This window comes from Ailuropoda melanoleuca, chromosome 4 (genome assembly GCF_002007445.2).
Source record: "Ailuropoda melanoleuca isolate Jingjing chromosome 4, ASM200744v2, whole genome shotgun sequence".
NCBI lineage: Eukaryota > Metazoa > Chordata > Mammalia > Carnivora > Ursidae > Ailuropoda > Ailuropoda melanoleuca.
In genome coordinates, this window is record NC_048221.1 from 121,529,007 (window position 1) to 121,551,702 (window position 22,696).

The 22,696-nt window shown below is 50.3% G+C and overlaps 1 protein-coding gene across 1 annotated transcript in view; it reads left to right on the top strand.

Annotated features, from left to right (window-relative positions):
- ALK (ALK receptor tyrosine kinase) overlaps positions 1-22,696 on the top strand; it is a 678,810-nt gene that overhangs the window by 547,108 nt on the left and 109,006 nt on the right. Inside the window, exons 6-8 of the mRNA XM_034659705.1 lie at positions 723-854; positions 8,264-8,395; positions 10,689-10,789. Coding sequence (XP_034515596.1) covers positions 723-854; positions 8,264-8,395; positions 10,689-10,789 — 365 coding nt within the window. The remainder of the gene's footprint in view (positions 1-722; positions 855-8,263; positions 8,396-10,688; positions 10,790-22,696) is intronic.

Below are 22,696 nucleotides of genomic sequence, written 5' to 3' on the forward strand. Positions count from 1 at the left end.
GGCTGGTGCAGGCCAACTTAAGCCTGGTTCTCTGGGGCCACAGGTTAATTCATTATCATAACCCATTTTTCTCGATACAGAAATAACTGCTGATATGTTCATTATAAATTGCTCCTTCTCCCTTCTGCCACTGGATAATATGATTTATATGAGAGTCATGATTTATGTAAAAATTCCAGAATGGAACTTAGAAGTATCATCAGAATCCCTCCTTTCATAGATGGGGAGACAGGGAGCCACACAGAGAAGGGATACAGTCAGCATCACACAGCTGGTCCAACCCTAGAAAGTGCTGCGTGTTTCTAGCATCATTCCAATGGTGAAGCTGGGGTCAAGAACATGTGGAAGATACACGGACCAGATATGCCTCAAATCCGACCCTGCAGGCAGAGCTGTCTGTGACAGATGAGATTGCCCACAGACTCTCCACCTGGCACACTGAAGCCAGGGGCTGAGGACCCCAGAGTGTTGAGGGAACATGGACCAAACCTGGGGCCACTCTGCTAGTCACCCTCACTAGAAAGTGAAGACCCCCCCAGGGGGTAAGGGATGGGGTGTTAAGGCTGACGTCCTCTCAGCCTCCTGGTGTTGGCCCTGCGTGTAACCAGATTGAGATGTGGGTGTCCCAGTGGGATATGACGGGGCAGAGTGATGCTGTCACTGAGCCTTCCCACAGGGCCACCCAAACTGACCAATGGCTTGTGTCTCTGTGTGCTCTCCAGGAACATCCCCGGGCTCCAAGATGGCCTTGCAGAGTTCCTTCACCTGCTGGAACGGGACTGTCCTCCAGCTCGGGCAGGCCTGTGACTTCCACCGGGACTGCGCCCAGGGAGAAGACGAGGGCCAGCTGTGCAGTGAGTAGATGGGGCTGCCCCACCCGCCCCAGCCCAGCCCACGCCTGCAGCCCCCTGCCCCCATCATCCCAGGCACGTGAGCTTGGACACCTTTCCTCACGTCCAGTGCCACTCGTGTCCTCCCCGTGGTGACTTCCAAAAGCTACACAGTCTTCAAGAGACAGAGCTAAGTTAAGAACCAAACAGGTCTTGTAAGTTATGCTGTCAGCCTCCTCATGGCACAGAGAAGATGTGCAGGGTAAAGCCTAACTCAGGAACATGACATTAGAAGGCCCCTACAGCCACACTCTCCTCCCTCTTCAGGCCTTCCCTTCCACCACCCAGCCCGCCCTCCCATCCGCCCAAGCTTCCATGTACCCCAGTGCTGGCTGTATCAGACCACTCCTCTGTGGCTTCCCTTGTGCAGTACCCCTGGCCCAGGAGGCCCTTTCCTTCTCCAGTCACCTCTGCTCCTCCAAGACTCACCTCCAGGGCGCCTGGGTGGCTCAGTTGGTTAAGCGTCTGCCTTTGGCTCAGGTCATGATCCCGGGGTCCTGGCATCCAGTCCCCCGTGTCAGGCTTCCTGCTCAGCAGTGAGTCTGCTTATCCCCTCTCCCTCTGACCCTCCTCCTCTCTTGTTCTCTAAATAAATAAATAAATAAATAAATAAATAAATAAATAATATCTTAAAATAAAAAAAAACTCATCTCCAGAGTTAATCCTTCTGGGAAGGCTCCTCTGACCATTCCCCCAAGTATCACCCCAACAAGTACAGTCGGTACTTCTTCCTCTGGGCCCCCCCCATTTGGTGCCTCCATCCGTCCACCATATGTCCATTATTTCTTGTTAACAGCTTTTTAGAAATATAATTCACACCCCATACACGTCACCCACTTAAAGTACACACTTCAGTGTTTATTAGTATTGTCACAGGACTGTGCCACCATCACCACAATCTGATTTTAGAACATTTTTATCCCTCCAAAGGTAATCTCTAGCAACCTTTCCTCATTTCCCTCCAATCTCACCTAGCCCTAAGCTGCCCCTAATCTACTTTCAGTTTCTATAGATTTGCCTGTTTGGGGCATTTCATATAAATGGAATCATACGATATGTATTCTGCTGTGGTTTACCTCTTTCACTTGGCATAACGTTTTCAAGGCCCATCCCTGTCTGTCATGTGTAAGTACGTCATTCCTTTTTACTGCCAAATACTATCTCATCGTATGGTTAACAGCACATTTGTCCGTCTATTCGTCACTTGATGCACATTTGAGTTGTTTCTACTTTCTGGCTATTACGAATTACGTTGCTTTGAACAACCGCGTACAAGTTTTTGGATGGACAGATGTTTTCATTTCTCTTGGGCGTTTACCTAGGGGTAAATAGCTGGGTCAGCTCTGTATTTAACACTTTTAAAAACTTCTAGGCTGTTTTCCGAAGTAGCTACACCATCTGACATTCCACCAGTAATGTATAAATCTTCTAGCTTCTCTACAAGCTTGTCAACACTTATTATGATGCCTTTTTATTTTTGCCAGGCTAGTGGATGTGAATCCGTTCCATTTCGTGGAGGTGGTTTCCACGTCCGTCTCTCTGTCTGTGGGCAGACTGAATCTGGCCCTCTCCCCCATACCAGTATCTCCTGGCACAGCATAGGGGGGTCACTAACTATTTGTTGATTTAAAATCACTAAATGAGTCGGGAAGCTTGGTCCCCATAGACAAAAGCAAATTGCTGAGGTCTCACTGGTCGTTGGGGACAGAGTTACATTTCCAGGCTAGTGCTCACTCCACCTGAATCGATGCTCTTAGCAGTGGCCTGGCTCAGAGTATGCACGTGTATGCCAGGGAAACCACAAATACTTATAAAACCCATATATTAGGAGCTAGAAAACGTATGAGAGAGCAGAGCTGAATAACACAGCCCCTGTCTTCAGAGTGCTGAAAACGCAGCGCAGCGGCAGGGAGTGAGACCGCAGAGTCACGGTAGGGAGCGGATGCGGCAGGTGTGCCTGGGGTGCTGTGGGACGCAGACACAGGAGCAAGGGCCTCACCTCTCACATACCCTGGCCCTAAGACACCGTGGCCTGCAGAATGGCTTTAAAAAGTTAACGCTATCCCCCACATCATCTGGAGGACAGATTTTCCCTTGGGGGGAGAAAAGGTTTTATTTATTCTCTTTTAAATGAAGCAATAAAGAAAATCCATTTTTCAATTTGAAGAATTTCCTTTTTATATAAAACTTTCCAGTGAAGTTTTCCAATCATGATGGAATTGTGGTAGTTTAGATAAAACTCAGTGAAGACTTGCAGGTAAGCCCTTTGTTTATCCCACACTGTTCCTGGCTTTTCTCACAAAGCTCTCACTACACACGTGGACCAAAATGAAGCCAGCCCACCCATGTTGCGCCAGGCAGGGGTCTGTGTGTGTGTCTCTAGTTATTGGTCCCTGCAGTATATCCTGCAGTGCATCTGAGCTCTGTGATTTTGTTGTTGCCTTTTTAAAGTTTTTTTGGTACCCACTTCCCAACTGGGACACAGGTCAGACCAGCCATGCCCTGATTTACAATTGGGAAAATGAAAGCACAGAGAAGGTAATTGATTTGTTCGGGGTCACACAGCATGTCAGGAACAGAGCCATGATTAGAGCACTGAATCTGTGGGATTCAGCCCATTACCATGGGCTTGGGGCATTTTCTTACCATTCTGGGGCTGCCATTAATGGATTTCCAGGGCAAACTCCAAGCTTGAGGACAGCCTGTCTCCCGTATGGAGGCCAGGTTCCTGGGGCCCAGAGGCCTTTCGAGCCACACTTGAAAAGCTGCTCTGACCAGCTCTCAGAATGACAGCTCCACCCTGGAGAATGCCCCCACTGAGTTCTTAGCTACAGAAATCAGTTGCTAGGTGGAGAAGTTCAATTCAGAAGGAGGGTTATTTCAATCTTTTTCTGTTCTGATCTTGGCAGTACTCTTAGCAAATATCCTTTTCCTTTTTGGCATGCCCCATTCTGTCTGGCATCGTTGCAGTTTTCCTGATCACACTGACTGATGTTGATTCTAGAAAGCATCCCCGTAAAGAAAGTAATGATGATGATGATGATAGCTAACCTTTACTGAGCATTTACTGTGCGCCAGGAACTGTCCAATACTTGTCATGTATGAACTTAGTTTGTCCTCACAATAACCCTCTGTGATGCTATTGTACCCATCTTAGAGATGAGGAACCTAAAGTCCAGAAACTGTTAGCCAGTGGCTGAGAAGCAGTTCAGACCCAGTTGGAACCACTACGAGCCAGACTCGTTTGTTACATGAGTGTCCAGTGGTTGGTTGTGCCAAGCACAGCTCTAGCTATGTATCTAGGAAGAAGGGGAGGAAGGGAAAAGTCAAGGAAGGCCCGGGGCTCTGCCACAACATTTCTCTGGGACGCAGGGGGCTCAGATCATTTGTCTCCACCCTCTGGGCCTATTTCCTCACCTCTAATATGACTTGGAACAGGATGCCCGCTGATGTGTTGATGTTTGTGATGCATTTAGGATAATGGTCTTGACATCACCTGGTCCTTCCTGGCTAATCTGGAACCTGTTAGAATGTCTTCTCTGAGCAGGTGGTCACCCAAGCCTTGTTGGGAACGTCCAGTTCTAAGGAGTCCCCATGAGTGAGGGTCACTAATATCTGGCCAGGGTAGTCCACTAAGCCCTGCCATGGATGGAACTTGGAGGAGAAAGTAGGTTGTATCCCATCAACCCCCAACCTTAACCCCCCATACTTGCTCCAGAAGGAAGTCCACCGACAGCTTCATTCAGATTATCAGACACCATCCTGAGCACCATTTCAAGCCAGCACAAGTAGGGGAGCTGAAATGGAGGTGGCATTGCCCTTGCCCTCCTGCATCCAATCATGAATGTGCCCACTCCATGTCCTCCAAACCACACACCACACACCATCCTCCTTCCCTCTTTCCACTTAAACAGTGCTGATCCGAGTGAGATATCCCAGAATGCTGGAGCCCATCAAAGGGCGTCTTCAGGGTTCCCTGTGTGTCAAGCCATGGCCTCAGTGGCATGTGACTCCCCAGAAAAGGTCAGGTGTCTCCACTTCCTCCCCTGAAGGGTCATTGACTCACTGGGTATTGCAGGCAGCTTGCCTCCCCTCCATGTACTCACTAATCTCATCTATTCTGCGGGGACACTCTTCCTGCCAGGCACAAAAAAACAGTTTTTTTAAAGTTTATTTCTTTATTGTAAAATAAAACATATTGGCTGTAAAATATTTGGAAAATCTAGAAAAGTACACAGGAGAAAATAACTGTCGTCCGTAATCCTCCCTCTCAGACATTTAGAGATAACCATAATATGATGATGTATTTCTTCTAGCATTTTTTCCCATGACTCCATATTTTCAAGGAAATGTATAACACATATTTATCAAAAATGTTAACAGAGCTGTCACACAGGAAGGCAAAGAAGTAGTGTCATTTGGCCTGGAGTTTACACTTGGCAGCTTCCTACAGCTCCTGCTGAGGCCACATCTCTGTGACTCTCCCAATTTGTCTCTCTTACAGTGGAATCAGGTGTCATAATTGCCAAATGTTACAGGATTCATTGACCTCCAAGCAGCCTGATTTGGCCATCCAGCCAACGAAGTAAGAGGATCAGTTAGGGGCGGTCTTTCCCTGCCAGGAAGGCGCATAGGAGCCACGTGGAAAATGTTAGAAATGCAGTTTCTCACTCAGCAGGTGGTGATGGGGGTGGTGGCCTGAGAGTCTGACCTTCTAACAGTTTTCACTGGTGATGGTGAGGTGGGTGTGGCTTGTCCCTGAGCCACATTTGGAGTAGCAACGGGTTAGATGACTGAACCCACTCCCATTTCATTCAGCAAATAAGTATTTTGGTCCTACAGAGTGCTGAGCACTGAGTAGGTGCTTGGGGTGAATGAGAGGAGAAAGGCATGATCAAAGGAGCTGAAACCACTGGACTCAGCTCTGTGCGCCAACGTTGTGCTCAGCCATTGGCCCTGGCAGCCGTGTCCCAAACCTGGCCTAATCCATCAAGGGTCTTTGTTCGGACTCCCCACCCCACCAGCTCCTTAGGAGTGACTTCTCTTTGAGTACACAGCCACTGTGCTGGCAAGAGCCGCGGTCCTCTCCTCCTGCACCCCCTCCCATCCTGCAAGCTTTTGGGGTCACATAAATTGTTGACCCACCTCGTTTGCCTACCTCCCCTCCCTTTATTCAAGCAGCCAAAGAGAAAAGGGCTCCCCTTCCTGGCTCACTCTGGATCTTAGGCAAAGCCAGGACAAGGATGGGCTTCCAGAAGGTGGAGAACTCCAATGGCTTTCCTCCTTCCTGCCCTGGTGGAAGGCATAGCCAGAGCTGCCACAGGCATTTCCAGAAAGGTAGCCCCCCCGGGGGGGGGGGCTGTCTCCGCCCCCAGTGCAGTGTTGGCTGTTTCAGCTCATCCTCTGCTGAGTCCCCTGCACCGGGAGTGATCGATGGTTAATAATGCCACCGCCACTCTGTATTTCCCTCAACTCTGCTTACAGAACGCCACACTCTCTGCCTTATTTGACCCTCAAAACAGCCCTGTGAAATAGACACTAATATTGCCCCATTTTACAGACGATGGAGCTATGTCTCTGAGGAAAAGAAGTGACGTGCCTAGAGTCGCACAGCAGAAAGCCTCAGGTTAGGGCTACCGCTAGGTGTCCAGATCACAGGACTGCTGAGGCTAACTTCTCTGCCCCTGCCTCCTGAAGGGGGAAGGAGGGGGTGATAAGCTGTGAAGGCTTCAACCCAGCCCTGACTCCTCCCTCTACCAGAAGCCATTGCCTGCTAGAATCTTCCATCGTGGTGCCTGGTTTAAAGCACGTTTGTAAAGGACGCTTCGTGGAAGGTCACTTCCAGCTACCAGTTCGTTTTTGCAGAAGAAGTGGATGTGGGGTCCCTTGAGGGGGCATAAAAAATAAAACAGAAAGATCTCCTTAGCTTTTGGATTTTTAATCAGAGGAACATGCGGGGCTTGGGGGGAAAATGATTTCTTCAGGGGAGTATAAATGGGAAGAGATGCTCAAAGTCAGTGACAGCCGGTCTTAATTTATAATTCTGCCTCTGTGTGAAATGCACAGAGAATCAGGGGGAAATGAGTAATAATTCACTAAGGTGCTGTCACAGCCAGGAAGCGCTAGGGCCCTCTTTGTCAGCCTGCCATTGCCGGGAAGGCTAAGACAGAGGAAGGACAGAGAGAGTGGTGGGTCCAGCTAAAGCCCCTTTCCTCCTGCTCGGAGACATAGTCCTGCTGCTTCTCCGCAGCCTGGCCTGGGGCTGTGGGTGCTGTCGGAATAGCCTAGAATGGGCCACTAGCTCCTCAGGGCTGGGTGCCGTCCATGCAGCCATTCTCTGAGCAAGCCACAAAAAGTGAGCTCTCTCTGACCGTCTTCTCTTTCCTCCTCCTTCTGCGGGCACTTGGGAAATATATGGTCATAAAGCTGACTGTGGCCTTTTCAGTGGGACCCGAGGTCAGCCTGATGTAGAGAAAAGGGTAACGGGGCCCTTTATGCTGAGCCAACAGATAATATAAGGGGCCCCGTGGCTGGCATTGCTTGGCCAGGACAAGGGAGGTTAGAGCAGTAATAAACCATCCCCAAATTTCAGGGGCTTAACATAACATTTACAGTACCTGCACACTGAAGCGGGGGGCCCCCCATCAGACAGCAGCGGTGTCAGGACCAAGAGCTCCCCTTGGCTGCTTCAGCAGGGAGAGAGAGAGAGAGACTGAAGAATTGCACGGGGCCTCTCCACAGCCTCAATCCAGAAGCAACACACATCCCTTCCACTCACATTTCGTGGGCCAGAGCTACTCACGTGGCTCCCCTTCATTGGAAGGGAGGTGGGAGGTAAAGGGGTGCAAGTAGAAAGTTTGAGCAATATGTGTCTGCAGACGGGGGTGACTGAGGAACCCAACCTAGTCCTACCCACACAACCACTGCCACCATCATGTTCTTGTCACTGTGTCAACCATCAGAAATGAATTCCAGGGCCTTCTCTTGGGGTCACATTCACGGTGGATCAGAATAAGGAGCACAGACTTAGAAGCAGAAGATGCAGGTTCAAGCCCAGCTGTGTTACCTACTGGCTGTGTGACCTTGGTCAGATTGCTTAACCTTCCTGAGCTCTCCTCCGTCACATATAAAACTGGGTTATTCCCCTGCTACCACACTATTATTATTATTACTATTACTATTTTATTTTCCGAAGATCACTTGTATGTGTTATTGATTTTCATTATCATTGATATTGTGAGACACCAAAGGTCCGACTGGGGGCTGTAGTTGATGAGGATACGCGGGTCATGCCTGGCTAATGTTACTTGACATTGGCCTATTTTGCCTTCAGCGTTCCCAGAAATGACCGTGCCCCTGTGCTCTCCCTGCAGGTAAGCTCCCTGCTGGTTTTTACTGCAACTTCGAGGATGGCTTCTGTGGCTGGACCCAGGGCACACTCGCACCCCACAACCCCCAGTGGCAGATCAGGACCCTGAAGGATGTCCGGGGCCAGGACCACCGAGGTACTGCTGCTCTCTTCCCTTCCCCCTGGTGCCCGTCCGGCCAGACAAGAGACTTAGGGCCCTACCCCAGAACAGCTGGACCTCGCCACACCTGCAGGGCAAAGCCAGGGGACTGCCCAGAGCTTGCCCTGGGGTGCTCGCTCACAATTCCCTCTTCAGATTTCCCAGCTTCCAAATTATTAAATCAGGCCAAGGTAGATGTCACCTTTAATCCCCTAAAATGAGAACCCAGATGAAGGATCAGCTAAAAGATAAGAAGAGTGGCAACAATAGTAGTCATTCATTCATTCATTCATTCACTGTTTGTTGAGGACCCACTTTGTGTCTGGCATGTAACTCACTGAGAAGTAAGGAAGACCCTAGCCCTCTACAGGGAGGCTGATACACAGGGAGGCCTTGTGTCATTGGGCCCAAGGTCATGACCTGGGAACCTAGCCCCACATCTGGTCCATTCCCTGGAGCCCAGCCTCCTCAGCCATATCCCCCATCCCTGCCCAGCTCAAGCTGGAAATTCCTACCTTCCCAGTGCCAGAGCCCATCCTCCCTGTGGCTGTGTGGCTCTGCGGCTGCCAGAGGAACAAGGGCCTCCACACACTCGAGAGATGTGGCTGGACCCAGACCCGGTGAGCTGACGCCACTGGAGACACAGCTGGGGCATGGAATGAGGGAGGGATGAGGCAGGGCCTGTGAGGCCAGCACAGCTCCCAAACTGGGGCTGCTGGAGAGGCCGGACCACCCAGCCATGGGCCCAGCCTTGGGCTCTACCCAGTGGCTAGGCCTGGGCAGGCCCTGTGGCCATCCTCTCTTCAGGCTAGAGCTGGGCTTTCTCTCCCCTTCTCTCCCTTGCATTTGTCTGCTCTTTGTGGAGCTAGAGTCCCTTGTATCAAATCCTTCTCTTTCTAAGCAAAGACCATGCATCCTATGGGTCCCTTTAAGAATTAATAGTAATAATAGTGATGACGATCAAAGTGTGAGAGAGGACAATGTCCAGCTCCACCACTGGGGATCCCAGAGCCTGTGCAGTCCTGTCCTTGGCCCTCAGAGCTAACTGCACCTGAGCGAGCTGGCTTTGGCCCGTGAGGAGGCAGGCTGACGTTCTGCAGCCCCGGGAGACTTCTGCAGGGCCCCTTAGCGAGGGGAGAGCTCCTGCTTCTCCTCCCAGCCTCCTCACCAGATCACACCATCCTCAGCACCTGGTGGAGGAGAACAGGACAGAAATGGGGCTCAAAGCAAGATGTGACCTTCATGTCTCTGCTCTCTGTTCGGTAGCCTTCCATGGCAGCCACAGCAAGTGGGTGACATACCTCTAGTGACAGGGCCCTCGCTGCCTGCTAAAGTAGGCTGCAACCAAAGACCCGTTCTCCTTTCCCGGAGATAAGCTCCACCTCTCTGTAAATTCTACTCACGGATCGTACTTTCTGTCTCCCGGAGCCCCTCGGAACTCAGCTATTCCCTCTCTCACCAGAGCAGCCCCTCAGATATCTGAAGACACTGGTTGTGACCCACCCACCGCGTGAGGGCCGTTCTCTCCCTAGTCACAGATTCTTCCCCAAGGATGGGCCACGTGCTTTCTAGGCTTTCTGGCCTGTCTTGGTCACTCTGCTGTGGACCCACCTGAATTTGTTACTTGGTAGTAACCCCAAAACAGACTTTGCTAAGAGAAAAGAGCAGAAATGAATGAGTAACGTCCTGTGTGGGGTTCTGGGCCATACCTAAAAGGTTGCAGGCCCACCCTGGCACCCATCTCCATAGCACGGACCACCCGAAATGCTCTGTAGTTCCTGGAGATTTCCAGATGCTTCTTCCCCACCATGTGGGCTTGGTGGCTCGTGTTCTCCCAGGTTTGCAGACAGATCAATGAGAAAACATAAGAAATAAGACTTCCTGGTCAGGTCATGGGGCACAGGATGACCTGGTGGAAGAGAGTGAAGGTCGTGGAGACCACTAGAGGGCAAAGGAAATGGGGAGGGGTGGGGGTGGGGGAGTCCAGCGTGTTTCAGGCTGCTCCTGGGCTATGGGCTAAAGCTGGTGACCTGGGGAGATCAGGGATGCAGTAGCCCAGATGTAGGATGCTGGGATATTGCAGAGCGTTTGGGGCAAAGACCTTTGCGTGAGCCAAGTTTTGTTGACAGTGACAAGCAGACTGCCTTATCCACTGGAGGCAGCGGCAAGCCATGTCCTCAAAGCTGTTCCAAGCCTAGAGAAGAATGATGCAGAACCCATTAACCCTGCACCCCGAGGCACTTCAGTCCATGAATTGGTGCATTTCTGACTCTTTTCCTCTCTGCTCCAGGCCACGCCCTGTTGCTCAGCACCACTGACGTCCCTACTTCTGAAAGTGCTACTGTGACCAGCGCTACGTTCCCCGCCCCGATGAAGAACTCTCCGTGTGAGGCAAGTCTCAGTGCTCCCCTAGTTCTTGGACTGCGCCTCCCACCCCTCGCCTTGGGCACTTCCATCTGAATGCAAACATAAGCAAAGTAGCCTGGCTGGTGGGGCTGCTTGTTCTCCTGGGGGGAGGACAAGATGGCATTTTGGTCATCCTTTAGGCAGAGGGCATGCTCCAACGCGGTGAAGTCCCATCTGCAGAGAATCTTACCTCAAACACCCCATACTCAGCTGCACTGAACTCTTTGCAGTGGGGCCTCGATTGATGCAAATCCAGAAAATATTTCCAAGGCATAGCAGGGGTGGGTGACTGTGATCTACAAAAGACTTTCCACACGAGCCTTTTTATAAACATCAAGCTCTTGTAATACATTCAGATTTTATAGAGCATCACAAATTTGATCTACATAAATTTCACTAAGATACCGGTGGCGTTCGGTAAGGTGCCTCCAAAGCCACTTCCCTGGATGGTTCCTGTGGCTGTAACGTCTTTAGCGTGTGGACTGAGGGGCTTGCCATGTTTCTTAGCTGAAGGTCATAATCTCTAGAGAAAAGAAATGTGCTTATACCCAACCGTGGTCCAGTGATTAAGCTTGTGGACTCTGGAATCAGTTGCCTGAGCCCAAGCTAGGTTCCACCACTGATTAGCTGTACAGTTTGTTTGGCAAGTTCATAACCTTTCAGGGCCTCAGTTTTCCCACCTGGAAAGTGGACACAATAGGAGCGCCTACCCCAAAGAATAAAGGATTAAATAGGTTAATATGTACTCAGGGATTGTCACAGTGCCTGGGACAAAGTGAGCATGACAGTACTTAGCCAACAGTGCCTGGCACCTTGAGGAAGCCTTAAGGAGAATGGGGAGGGAGGGAGAGGACATGAGCCAAAACCAGATTCCAAGTTCTCCGAGGGCCCTGCGTGCCTCTGCTTCTTTGCGCTACCGCGTGGCACGCCATCAACCTCTTGCACCGAGCAGAAAGCCAACACGTACTTCAGATTTGGCCCGTCCTCTCTTTCTGGAAACTCACAGGAGAAATCCCTTCCTGGCTTTGTTTCAGGAATAGCTCTGTGCCCCCTGAGCAATTTGTTTCCTTCCAAGCTGTGGACTGTGTGTGAAACTGACCAGACCAGCTCTCCCTGTGCTGGCTCCGGTCCGCGAAGCCCCGGGGAGGTGCAGGCAGGCAGGCTTCCGCAGCTCAGGGTCGCAGCTAAACGCAGCCCTCCAGGCTTTTTGTGAGATACAAACTCACAGGCAAACACAAACAAGAACGTATCAAAGAATTTTTTTTTAATCGGAAGAATGGTCAAATTAAATCTGAGGCTCCCCTCTTAATAAGCCAATAGGGGTTCATGATGGGCAGTCCCTATCCAGCCGGCTGAATTTTCTAAGCCAAGAGTTGGCCAATTTCTCACCCTGTTCTAGTTTATGTTACCTTACTAGATTGTATGTATCTCTGCGAGCCACTTTAAGTCCTTTTTGGAAGAAGTCAGAGCACAAATAAATAGACTGATTACGTGAAACTGTATTTGAGAAATCCCTCTATCTGATGCAGGTGGTGGGTTACTCATTCATCGCTGACATTTCCAAGGTGCCTCCCAGGGGACTCCCGGGAGAGAAGGCTTCTTAGGAGGGAAATCTAAATGAGCAGAGGTTGTTGGCCTTCTTAAGAGGTCAGGGGGATCCGTAAAACCATTTGATTTTTAAATTTATTCTTCACTGGCTGTAACATGAGCCTAATTCTAGAGTAAGAAGTGTCAAGGTTAAAAATGATATTTTCCTAATACTTCATCATTTCCCTGATAACCTCTGGTTGATCAATAGCTTAAACAGCTGTTTTGTTTTACCGGCCTATTTTATTTTCCCTCTAGTCAAATTTGCTCTGGGCTATTTCTGCTATTTCCTGCCCTTTTCCAGAACTTGGCTCAGCAGGGGTAATGAAGGGAAGGCGGTGAGTCCATTCCACTCTGAGAACACAGCTAATTCATATTCAGGTTTGCAGACCATTCATCTAGTGCTGATGGGTCTTGAATTCCCCGTGTTGGGGGAAATGTTTTTCACTAGAAAAATAAATAATCAAAATAGCAATATGCATTTCCAGGTTTGTAAGCCTTGCCATCTATTTTATTCAGATCCTAAACGCAGAAGGCAGCGAGTTGATTTCCTCCTCCCAGGTTGGCGAACGTCGGTGACGGGATGGTGCTTTGTTGTGTGAACTGTGTGGGGTTAACTCGGGGCCTTCAAATCCCACCAACTTGAAAGGGGTCTTCGTTGGCTATAGGGCCAGGTGCAGAAAGGGGACACAAGGCAGAGATGGGTTAAGGTCTCTGATGAGGGTCAAGCCCACAGGGGACCGAGAGGCTGGCCAAGCTCCAGGGCTGACACCCAGCACTGAGCATCTCTTCTAAATGCACACCAGTCCTGGGAGCCCTAGGGTCCCTCCAACACTTGGGAGCTGAAGCAATTGCAGAATATCTCAAAATGCTCACTCAAGAAGCCCCACAATCATCAGCAGTTTCCCAAAAGGGAACTGGCGTCGCCTTCTGTGCATTTCCTTGGAAATCTAGATACAACCTGACCAGTAGGCCTCTGTTTCTGCAGTTGCCAGCACTTAGAAAACACAATCAGTGTAGATTGCTAGGTCCCACCCTGGTCTTCCAGGATGACGGCCCAGAGCGGGGCCTGGGAATCTGCATTTTTCAAACCCCACCCTCAGCGATTTGGATGCACATTGACACTTGAAAATAATTGGCCAGAGATGCACCTGCCAGTTGTCACCAAAATTCATTCTGAGTCCGTGCAGAGAGTTTTCCTCCACTACCCATGATGTAACTTGCCTTTTAGAGAGATGAGTCAGAAGTGGTGAGAAATGACAGGGTGGGGGACACAGGCAGTGGAGGCAGAAGGGGCTGGGAGAGCAACACACTGGGAGGCAGGTCAGATGCCCATCGACGAATCGTAGAGACGTAGCCACGGTGTGCCTTTGTGCCAGTTAGCTTCCCGGGTATTCCAGAAGCCCGCGGGCTCCAGCCTCCTGCCTCCGGATGCCTGCAGTCCCCACCACTGGCCCCGAGCCTCTCCCTGGCCAGCCCTGTGCAGGCACCGCCCGCTCCTCCCTTGCACAGCACACTTGCACACAGGGCATGAATATTTAAAGGCCGCTGCCTAGCCCAGCCACAGACAAGAGAGAGCGTTGTATTTTTTTGCCTCCCCCAAGCTATTCTCTGAGGGAAACTGGAGAGGCACTTACAATATTCAGATTTTATTTTATTTTTATTTTTATTTTGCTGAGCTCCAGTTCAAATGATTAAAGTTGCCACCGGGGAGGGGAGCCTTGCGGTGGCTTTCGTGTGTTTGCTCGCTGTCAGACCTGCTCTGTCCGCCTTGGCTGGGAGACACACTCGGATGTGTCTAGCATCACAGCTGCTGGTAATAAAGAGAACGGGAGANGGGGGGGGGGGGGGGGCGTCTCCGCCCCTCCCCTTGCCTTTCACGCGGCCCAGAAGCCTGAATGTCTCAACAAGCCCCGTGCGGTTTGAAATTCTATTTTATTTGAATAGCCTGCCTGTGACTAGAATATTTTAAACCGTGTTCTCAGGACAGAACAAGGCCTGGGGAGAGAAAAAGTGGGCTTCCCTCATTCGCTTTCCCTCTCCAAAAGATGGAAGCAGCTTTCCTTCTCCGAACTGCAGGAAGGAAAGGAGCCCAGGAAGTGGGTTGGGACCCACTTAATTGGTGGCGACACCCAAGGGCAAATGAGTTCCCAGCTGTGGGTTTTTCTGGCCTTGCCAGAGCCACAGCCTCCTCTACCCTCCCCCCCACACACATGCACGCACACAGACATACCCCCTGGGATCCTGGAACACACTTGGGGCCTTTCTGCCCCTGATGTCAGCCCTGTGGTGATAAGGGGGTCAGCTTCGATTAACCTGGGGCTCCTGAGATCAGGACCGAAGGCCACCAGCAGGCCTTCTTGGGTCGGCAGGGGAACTGGCCTGCAGGGAAGGAGCCCTCCTTTCGGTGTCATTAAAACCAGTAAATGTGGCCCTGAGGGACGTGGGAGAGCAGCTTGGCATCTGAACTTGCCCTCTGCCATCGATTAAGCCCCGTGCAAAACCCCGCTGAGAAGGGCCCCCTAGGGCAGGCAGGGCCCTGAAGCCTGTAGGCCAGGGAATTTTTCAGCAGATTGCTCTCTGGTTGACTCGGTGAGACTTTTGACGGTGGCAGAGATCATTCCTGGGCACGGGGCCCATCCTGCCAGGGACCTGGCTGGCAGGGGGTTCTCCAGCATCTCAGTGTAACTCAAAAGCAAAATGAGGTGAGCCATGGCTGGGGTCGTTTGGGTTTATGTAAGCGGACCCCACTCTCTCGCCCAGGGGCAAACAAATAGGACTTTCAGACGAGAGGAAGAGAAGTTCTTTTCTGACTGTTATATTTTAAGAGTTTATGAAACTCAGCGGCAGAATCCTCCGTGGAAAGGCAAAAAACAAGGCGGAGCAACCGTAGTCATTACAGGATGCTTGAGGTGGGGGAAGAAAACAGAAGGAGAAGGCTCTTCCTTTAACAGCCCCCACTGATCCCTCGACAAGGGCGTTCTGCTCGGCTGGCTTTACAGAGCAAATCTGGGTGCGGGCGTGTGCAGGGCAGTCCAGGGGTGGGAGCGGCCTTTCTCAGCAAGGCAGGAAAGAAATGGACCCAGAGATGCAGAGCCAGTAAGTGCAAAAGCAAAAGCAAACCCAGACCTTTTAGTCTGAGCCTCATGCTCTTTCTGCCCTTCCCTGCCTCTGGGGTGGCGGGGGGGGGGGGGGGGGACCTTCCCCACTTGCGGGGTGCTGCCGCGGACCTGCACGGCATCCCTGAGGACTGGCGCTGCTCTTGCCTAACTCAGAGCCCGTGCCCACCCTCCATGGACTCCTCGTCTCTGCAGGCAGGAAGGAAACTCCGCCCCATTTTGTAGCAATCCCGTTACCCACTTAGTCTCTCCCCAGGCTGAGACCAGTCGCTGGGCCTAATTCCTGAGTGGCCAATGGGGGACATTGTTACTCACCGAGAGGACCCAAACGTGATGTGTGCCTTGTGTGTGCCTTATTCTTCAGCCCACGTGGTCTCATTTGTTTTAGCAAATCAGGAAGGAAAAACTATCCCAAGAGGTCTGCTGGTCTTGATCTTGAATAAGGTTGTCATTTCCTGGATCCATTCCACCTTCTAGAGAACACATGCCCATCTGGGGAGACGGAGACCTTCCCCTCTCTCTAGTCACTCGTCCTGCCCTGTGTCCAGGCCAACTGCTGACCAGTGAAAGGACAAGCTTGTCCTTACCAGGCTCCACCTGGGACCAGGCTTTGCCCTTGTGTGGCCAGGTAATGCTGCACAGACACCTTAGGGTGGCTATAGAAATCGTCTTTGTAAATAGGGACCAGAGCCACGCTAGGGGCCTTCCAGGGTGACATCATCCCTGGCTCCCCTCCCACAAGCCTGAGCTCCTTGGGTCAGGTATGTGGGAATTGGACCCCAAGCCCCATCTCACCAAATGCCGTGACGTCCACTGCAGTGGCAGGATGCTCACAGGGAAGGCCAGCTCACCTTTGGACAGCTCCAGGAGTCAGTGCTTGCCAAATGGATTTTCCAGGTTTGGGGGGCTGGGTTCCATTCTCTGTTCTCTGCCCCAGTCCCCTTCCCACTTGGGAACCTTTGGGGACCAGAGCTGGGACTCCTTGCTAGCTATGTAATATCCAGGTGGGGTGTCTACCGTCTGCCCGGGGAGACATGATGACAGGCCCCCGCAGGAAGCACAGTGCCCCTCGGGCTCCCTCCTGCCCCATGGCCCAACACATGTGACATCACCCATGTGCCAAGGAACCCAGCTGGTCACACAGGGCCAGGTCAAAAGGAGCATCACCAAGGCAGGGGAGTGTGGTGGGGAGAGCAACTCCTTGGTGGCCACTTAGACCTGCCACTTTGTAGTGGGGGGACCTTGGGCAGATCACCTCCCTCTTCTCAGCTCCAGGATTGTTGGGAAAAACTAGTAGATGGGCGTAGAAAGTGCCCGGCCTGGAGCTGGACACATAGTGGATGATTATAAGTAGTACATGTGGTTTCTGCTTCTCTGCTGCTGCTGTTCCTATCATGACCTGACTTCTGTGCTGATTCCAAGATCAGAGGCTGGTGGCTGCCCTGTCTGAGAGCCCTGAGTCTGGAGAATTTGGCATCTGCTCTGCCCTGGATGACCTGGCAATAAAGGGGAAGGGGGATGTTGCCCAGCTCAGTGACTGGGGTCCAGGGAAGCTGATGCTCTCCCAGGGACAGACGGACCCCTCACCCCTTCCATCCCCACCACCAAGAGGGTGGGGAACAGCCTCTTGCAATCAAGCAAAATACCCTTTTCTCTACTTTCTCCACGGCCTACCTCCACCCCCCCTTCCACCCTGGCAGCAGACACCTAGAGAGGATAGTGTCACACTCACAAATAAGGAGGGAGCCTGCGATCATGCACGGCCAGCCAGCAGTGTGGCCACATGTGCTTAAGACACAGAGGCATCTCCGCTTTCCCCTGGGGGGACTCCTGGGAAAGGGACAGCTGCAACATGTAAGGGGATGGCCTGGGAGAAGAGGGGAAGACACGAAGACGCGGAGGGAGTCTGGCGAAATGACCCTGAGCAGAACATCACATGCCTCACTTTTAACGTCCCTTTTATAACTTGAGAATGAATGCCAGGTCTCTATACTATTCTCTAACATTGCCTGTTTGTTTGGATTCAAAAACATGACTCATTACCTAATTTAGAATGGCTAAGACTTCAGGAAGATAGACCCTGTTTATCCTGTGGTTTTGGGTCCCCCCAGGATGACTGGGGAGGCGTATGTCCCCCAGTTTAAGAAACCCCAAGGAAGAGCGCCAGCCCCCACAGCCTCTCTCTGAAGCCCAAAGTCCGCCTCACCTTGTGTGAGCTCACTCCATCCCCCACCCAGCATTAGGCCCGTAGATGGTGCATTTTGAGGAGTGTCCGCCCTGCCTCGGTCACCCCTAAAGTCTGCCTCAATGATGCTAGTCCCCCCACCCACCATCCTATGAGTCACCCTCACTCTGACCTTGAGTCTGAAACCCCAGGAGGACCTTAGCTCTGGCAGCCATTCACACCCCCTACGATGAAGACACTACTCTTAGAGCCTTAACCTGGGCCCTAAGCATGTGCCACTTTGCATCCGAGAGGAAGGGGGTAGATGTTGGGAGTGGCTCCGGAGGCATTTTCCAAATGGCTTTTCCACAGACCCACTGGACGACTAAGAGATTGGAACCCCACTGTCAGTCTCTAATGACGATCCATCTGTGATAACATCACACCCATAGTCTGTGTTGATGAGCGCTGGGTGTTAAACGCAGCTAATGCATCACTGCACACTACATCAAAAACGAATGATGTACTGTGTGGTGACTAACCCAACATAAAGAAAAAGAATCCTCTATGATGTCAAAGACCACAGAGCCTGCCCACCTCCACAGTCACGCTGTGAGATGAGTGAAACTTTCCCCATTCCACAGAGGAAGAGCCTCAGAGGGCTAAGAGACACCCCCAAGGTCACGGGTTAAGGCATGCAGAAACCAGGACTGAAATACTAGTCTCCTAACTTCACAGTAGCTGCTCGACCACTCCCTCCAAGGTAGTCAAGGGGGAGCCCCCGCAGGATGCAAAGGGTGGGCAGCTGCAGGGACAGGATCAGAGCCATAGCTTGGAACTTGGCTGGGTTGAATGGGCACTCAGATGCCTGGCAGGAGTGAGGGAGGGAAGGTCAGAGAGGTCTCTCTGTCAGGCAGTAAACCAGCAAGGACTCATTTCCCAAACCCATCGCGTGGCCAGCCACGCTGGAGGTAGACTACAGGAATCTGGGATCTCTTTGGTGTGTTTACTCAGCAGAAAAGTTAAAAATACATACTTTGAGTATGACAAGTCCTGGTCTCCAAGTAGCGTGGGGATCACTCAGCTGCCATTACATTAAAAAGCAAGCCAGAGTTCTTAACTAGAGCCCTCAAACATCCTAACTCTTTGCGCTCCTGGGAAAAAGAAACCTTCCTGAGTCTGGGTCTGAGGAAGGGACCCTTCATAGCTGGTAAACTAACTGAGGGAGCATTTTTTTTTAATATTAAAAGTTTTTTTTAATAATTATTTTTTTTAAAGATTTTATTTATTTATTTGACAGAGATAGAGACAGCCAGCGAGAGAGGGAACACAAGCAGGGGGAGTGGGAGAGGAAGAAGCAGGCTCATAGCAGAAGAGCCTGATGTGGGGCTCGATCCCACAACGCCGGGATCACGCCCTGAGCCGAAGGCAGACGCTTAACCGCTGTGCCACCCAGGCACCCCAATAATTATTTTTTTTATTATGTTAGTCACCATACAGTACATCCCTAGTTTTTGATGTAAAGTTCCATGATTCATTTCTGCGTATAACACCCAGTGCACCATGCAATACGTGCCCTCCTTACTACCCATCACCAGCCTTTTTTAAATAGCAATCCCTTGTTGTGTGGCTAGGACTACATAAGAATGTCACTTATTGGGGCGCCTGGGTGGCACAGCGGTTAAGCGTCTGCCTTCGGCTCAGGGCGTGATCCCGGCATTGTGGGATCGAGCCCCACATCAGGCTCCTCTGCTATGAGCCTGCTTCTTCCTCTCCCACTCCCCTTGCTTGTGTTCCCTCTCTCGCTGGCTGTCTCTGTCTCTGTAAAATAAATAAATAAAATCTTAAAAAAAAAAAAAAAGAATGTCACTTATCTTATCACAATGTTTCATCTCATCACCAACACGCACTTGTGAGGCATCATTACCCGCATTCACTGACAAGACCCCGGAGCCTAGAGAAGTTAAGTGACTTGCCCTGGGTTGCCTGCTAGTAAGAGGCGGAGCCAGGATTTAGACCAACAGCTGTCTCCCTCCAAAGCCAAATCTGCAAACACTTGAAGGTCAGTAGGCTTAGGTCTCCTGAGTTTAAATCCCAGCTCTGCCCCTTATAATTCACGTGACCTCAAGCAAGTCAGTCCCCCCTAACTGGGGATAAAAATACCTGTTTTACTTGCTGCAGGGATCAAATGAAAATGCGAAAACTCTTTGTAATCCTTACACTGTTTTATGGACGGAAACAATTATTATTTTCTCCTCTTACTTTGCATAGGCAGGCAGAAGTCAGTCCACCATGAATTCAGACATTGTGCGTGTTCTCGTTTCTCTCCTCGTTCCATAGCAACATGTGCAAAGATCGGGAGCATTATTTTGCACAGGGCCTAGGATTAGCACCAGAAGAACGTGTCCCATGAATCTGCTTCATCAATCATTAATTACACAGCATGACCCTGGTCCAGGATAGGAGCTAACAAGGAGACCACTCCTTGATGCTCAAGGATCCAGCAAACATGGCCCTACTGAGATTTCTGAGCCACAATTATTCTCCCCTCATTATCCAGAGCTGGGAAGCCACTGGCACCTCGCATTCTGCCACCACATACAGTGATGCGGTTGACACTGCCAGGACACTATGCTGATGGCCCAAAGTAATCAATGGCAATTGTAATTGCAGTTGAACATAATTAATTTAATACCTTTGAGCCATTCAAATTCAATACTTCTCTATTACAAGATGAAACTGAGGCATAGGGAGAATTACTGTCAAGGCTCATGGGTGTGAATAAAATCCTCCTGGGCACTTGGCAGAGATCTGGATCCCATTCAGAATCCACCTGCTGATCGTGGACGCTTGTGGCGCCTACTGGCGATCCTTATCACACATTCAAAAGGCCATATACAGGGGGAGGCCTGGTTGAAAGCACAGGCTCTCCCCAGCTGTCAGAATAAACACTCCCCAAGTGGCCCTGGGCCCCTGCAGACACTCATGTGCCTGGAGTCCATTCTCTTTGCACTGACCGTCCGTAAAGGTTGTAGACTTTCATTGCACAGAGTCGATCCTGTTCGCCAGCTAGAGGATTACAAAACTATTTTGCAGCATTTTCCCCATCACACACAGAGGGACGGAGATACAGAGAAGGCTGTTAGCTCAAGATCATACCATCGCAATGTAACTCAAAAGAAAATATCACCCTTTTCTTCCCATAAGACGGGAAAGATAACTCTGGGGAAACTGGAAGATAGAACACTGAACTGAAATTTTTAAATGCAGCATCTTTCACCCTGTCCCTTTCTTTTTTTTTTCTTTTTTTTTTGGGGGGGGGACTGTTTATCTCTAACATGTTGTTCCCTGTCTGCCCTTTCCAATGCAAGAGGAGGGAGCTAACACTGATTGAATGCATTTGGTGGCTGGGCACTGGGCTCTTTAATAATCTTATTAGAGTCCCCCAGTGACTCTCTGAGCAGAATGTTATTGGCCCCATTTTACAGATGAGGACTGAGGCACTGAGTATGCCACAAATAAAGACAGAACTGCTCTTTGATTTCAAAGCTTATGCTCTGTCCACAGCGCTCATTCCCCAGAAGCTCCCACCTTCCCTGGTCTTCCCCAAAAAGCCCACACGACTCAGGCAAGAGAAACTGATCCTCCCCTAAGGAGGTGAAAGGAAAGCACTCTTTTTCCCCCACTTTCAAATGACATCAGAGCCCTCCCTTGCTGCCATTTTTAATATAGTGTTTATTGTTTTTTCTGATTACAAAAGTGCTCTATGTTCATTGTAGAACATTAGGAAAATACAGGAAAGCATGAAGAAAATTGAAATTGCCCACAGTCTTACCCCCCAAAGGTAACCCCTCTTACCATGTTGGTACATTTCCTTCCAGACACACGGATGTCAATTTGAGCAGAGTGAAAAGGGTTTATACAAATTTGACATCATACCATAAAGTATTTTATGCCTCCTTTCTTTACTTACTATTTTCCTAGATCAGTGTTATTCTTCATAAACATGCTTTTAATAGCTGCGTACACGACATTTATTTTATTGTTTTTGTTCAGGTTATCAAAAAGTGAGAGATGCTCATTGTAAAAAATTTAGGAAACCAAAGGAGGAAAAAAAAAAAAACCGATAACTCCGTAACCTCACCAGCCAAGGATCCCACTGTTATTATTTTTATATACAACCTTCATGTTTTCTTGCTGTGTTTTCACAAAGGGGGCATGTAGGTTTCCCTGTCTGGCTGTTTCTGGCTTCGAAGCGATGCCTCAGAAAGGAGGAGACATGGGGTGCCATTTTCAGAAAGGATCTCAATCTTTTAAGTCCCCCACATGGCCAGGAATCCAGCATTTCTTAAGCCTCCGTAATTGCCGGTATTTGCCAGCATATTTTATTTGCTTGTTACCAGAAATCTGCATCTGGTCTGCTTCTTGCTGTGTTGGGTTGATTTTTCATTAGGCTATTTATAGCTCGAGAGCTGGTATTTTTTTTTTCCAGGTGAATTAGGAGATGGCATACAAAAACACTGGGTTTTGCAGAGAGTCAATACGCTCAATTGAAGTTAATAAGAGACCACGTTGAAACCAAGGAACTCTTAAAATTACCAGTTCACACCAGAATCACAGCCCCGTGGCAGCTTAGGTTGGGAAGGAGCCTTAACGTCCATTCAAAGCTCGGATGGCCCTGACAACAACTCCAGTCCTGGTTGCCCAGTCACTGCTGGATGACCCGCCAGGCTGGGGAATCTCTGGGGAGCACACACCACCCCCCAGGCAAGCTCGTCTTTGAGCATTTCTTTCTGTGAAAAAGCATTTCCCTGTTGAAGTGAAATACACATTAGACCATCCATCCAGGCCTTGTCTGTACCGCAGGAACTCATGCAGCCCTTCAGAAAGAAGAAGAAAGCTCGTACCTTCCCCCTCACAACGTGACCTACATTTGGGGGTGCTGCACGCAGAACGGACATTATTTGATACCACGGAGTCTCTTTTGTCCGACTTCAGCCTAAATTCCACACTGATATTTTT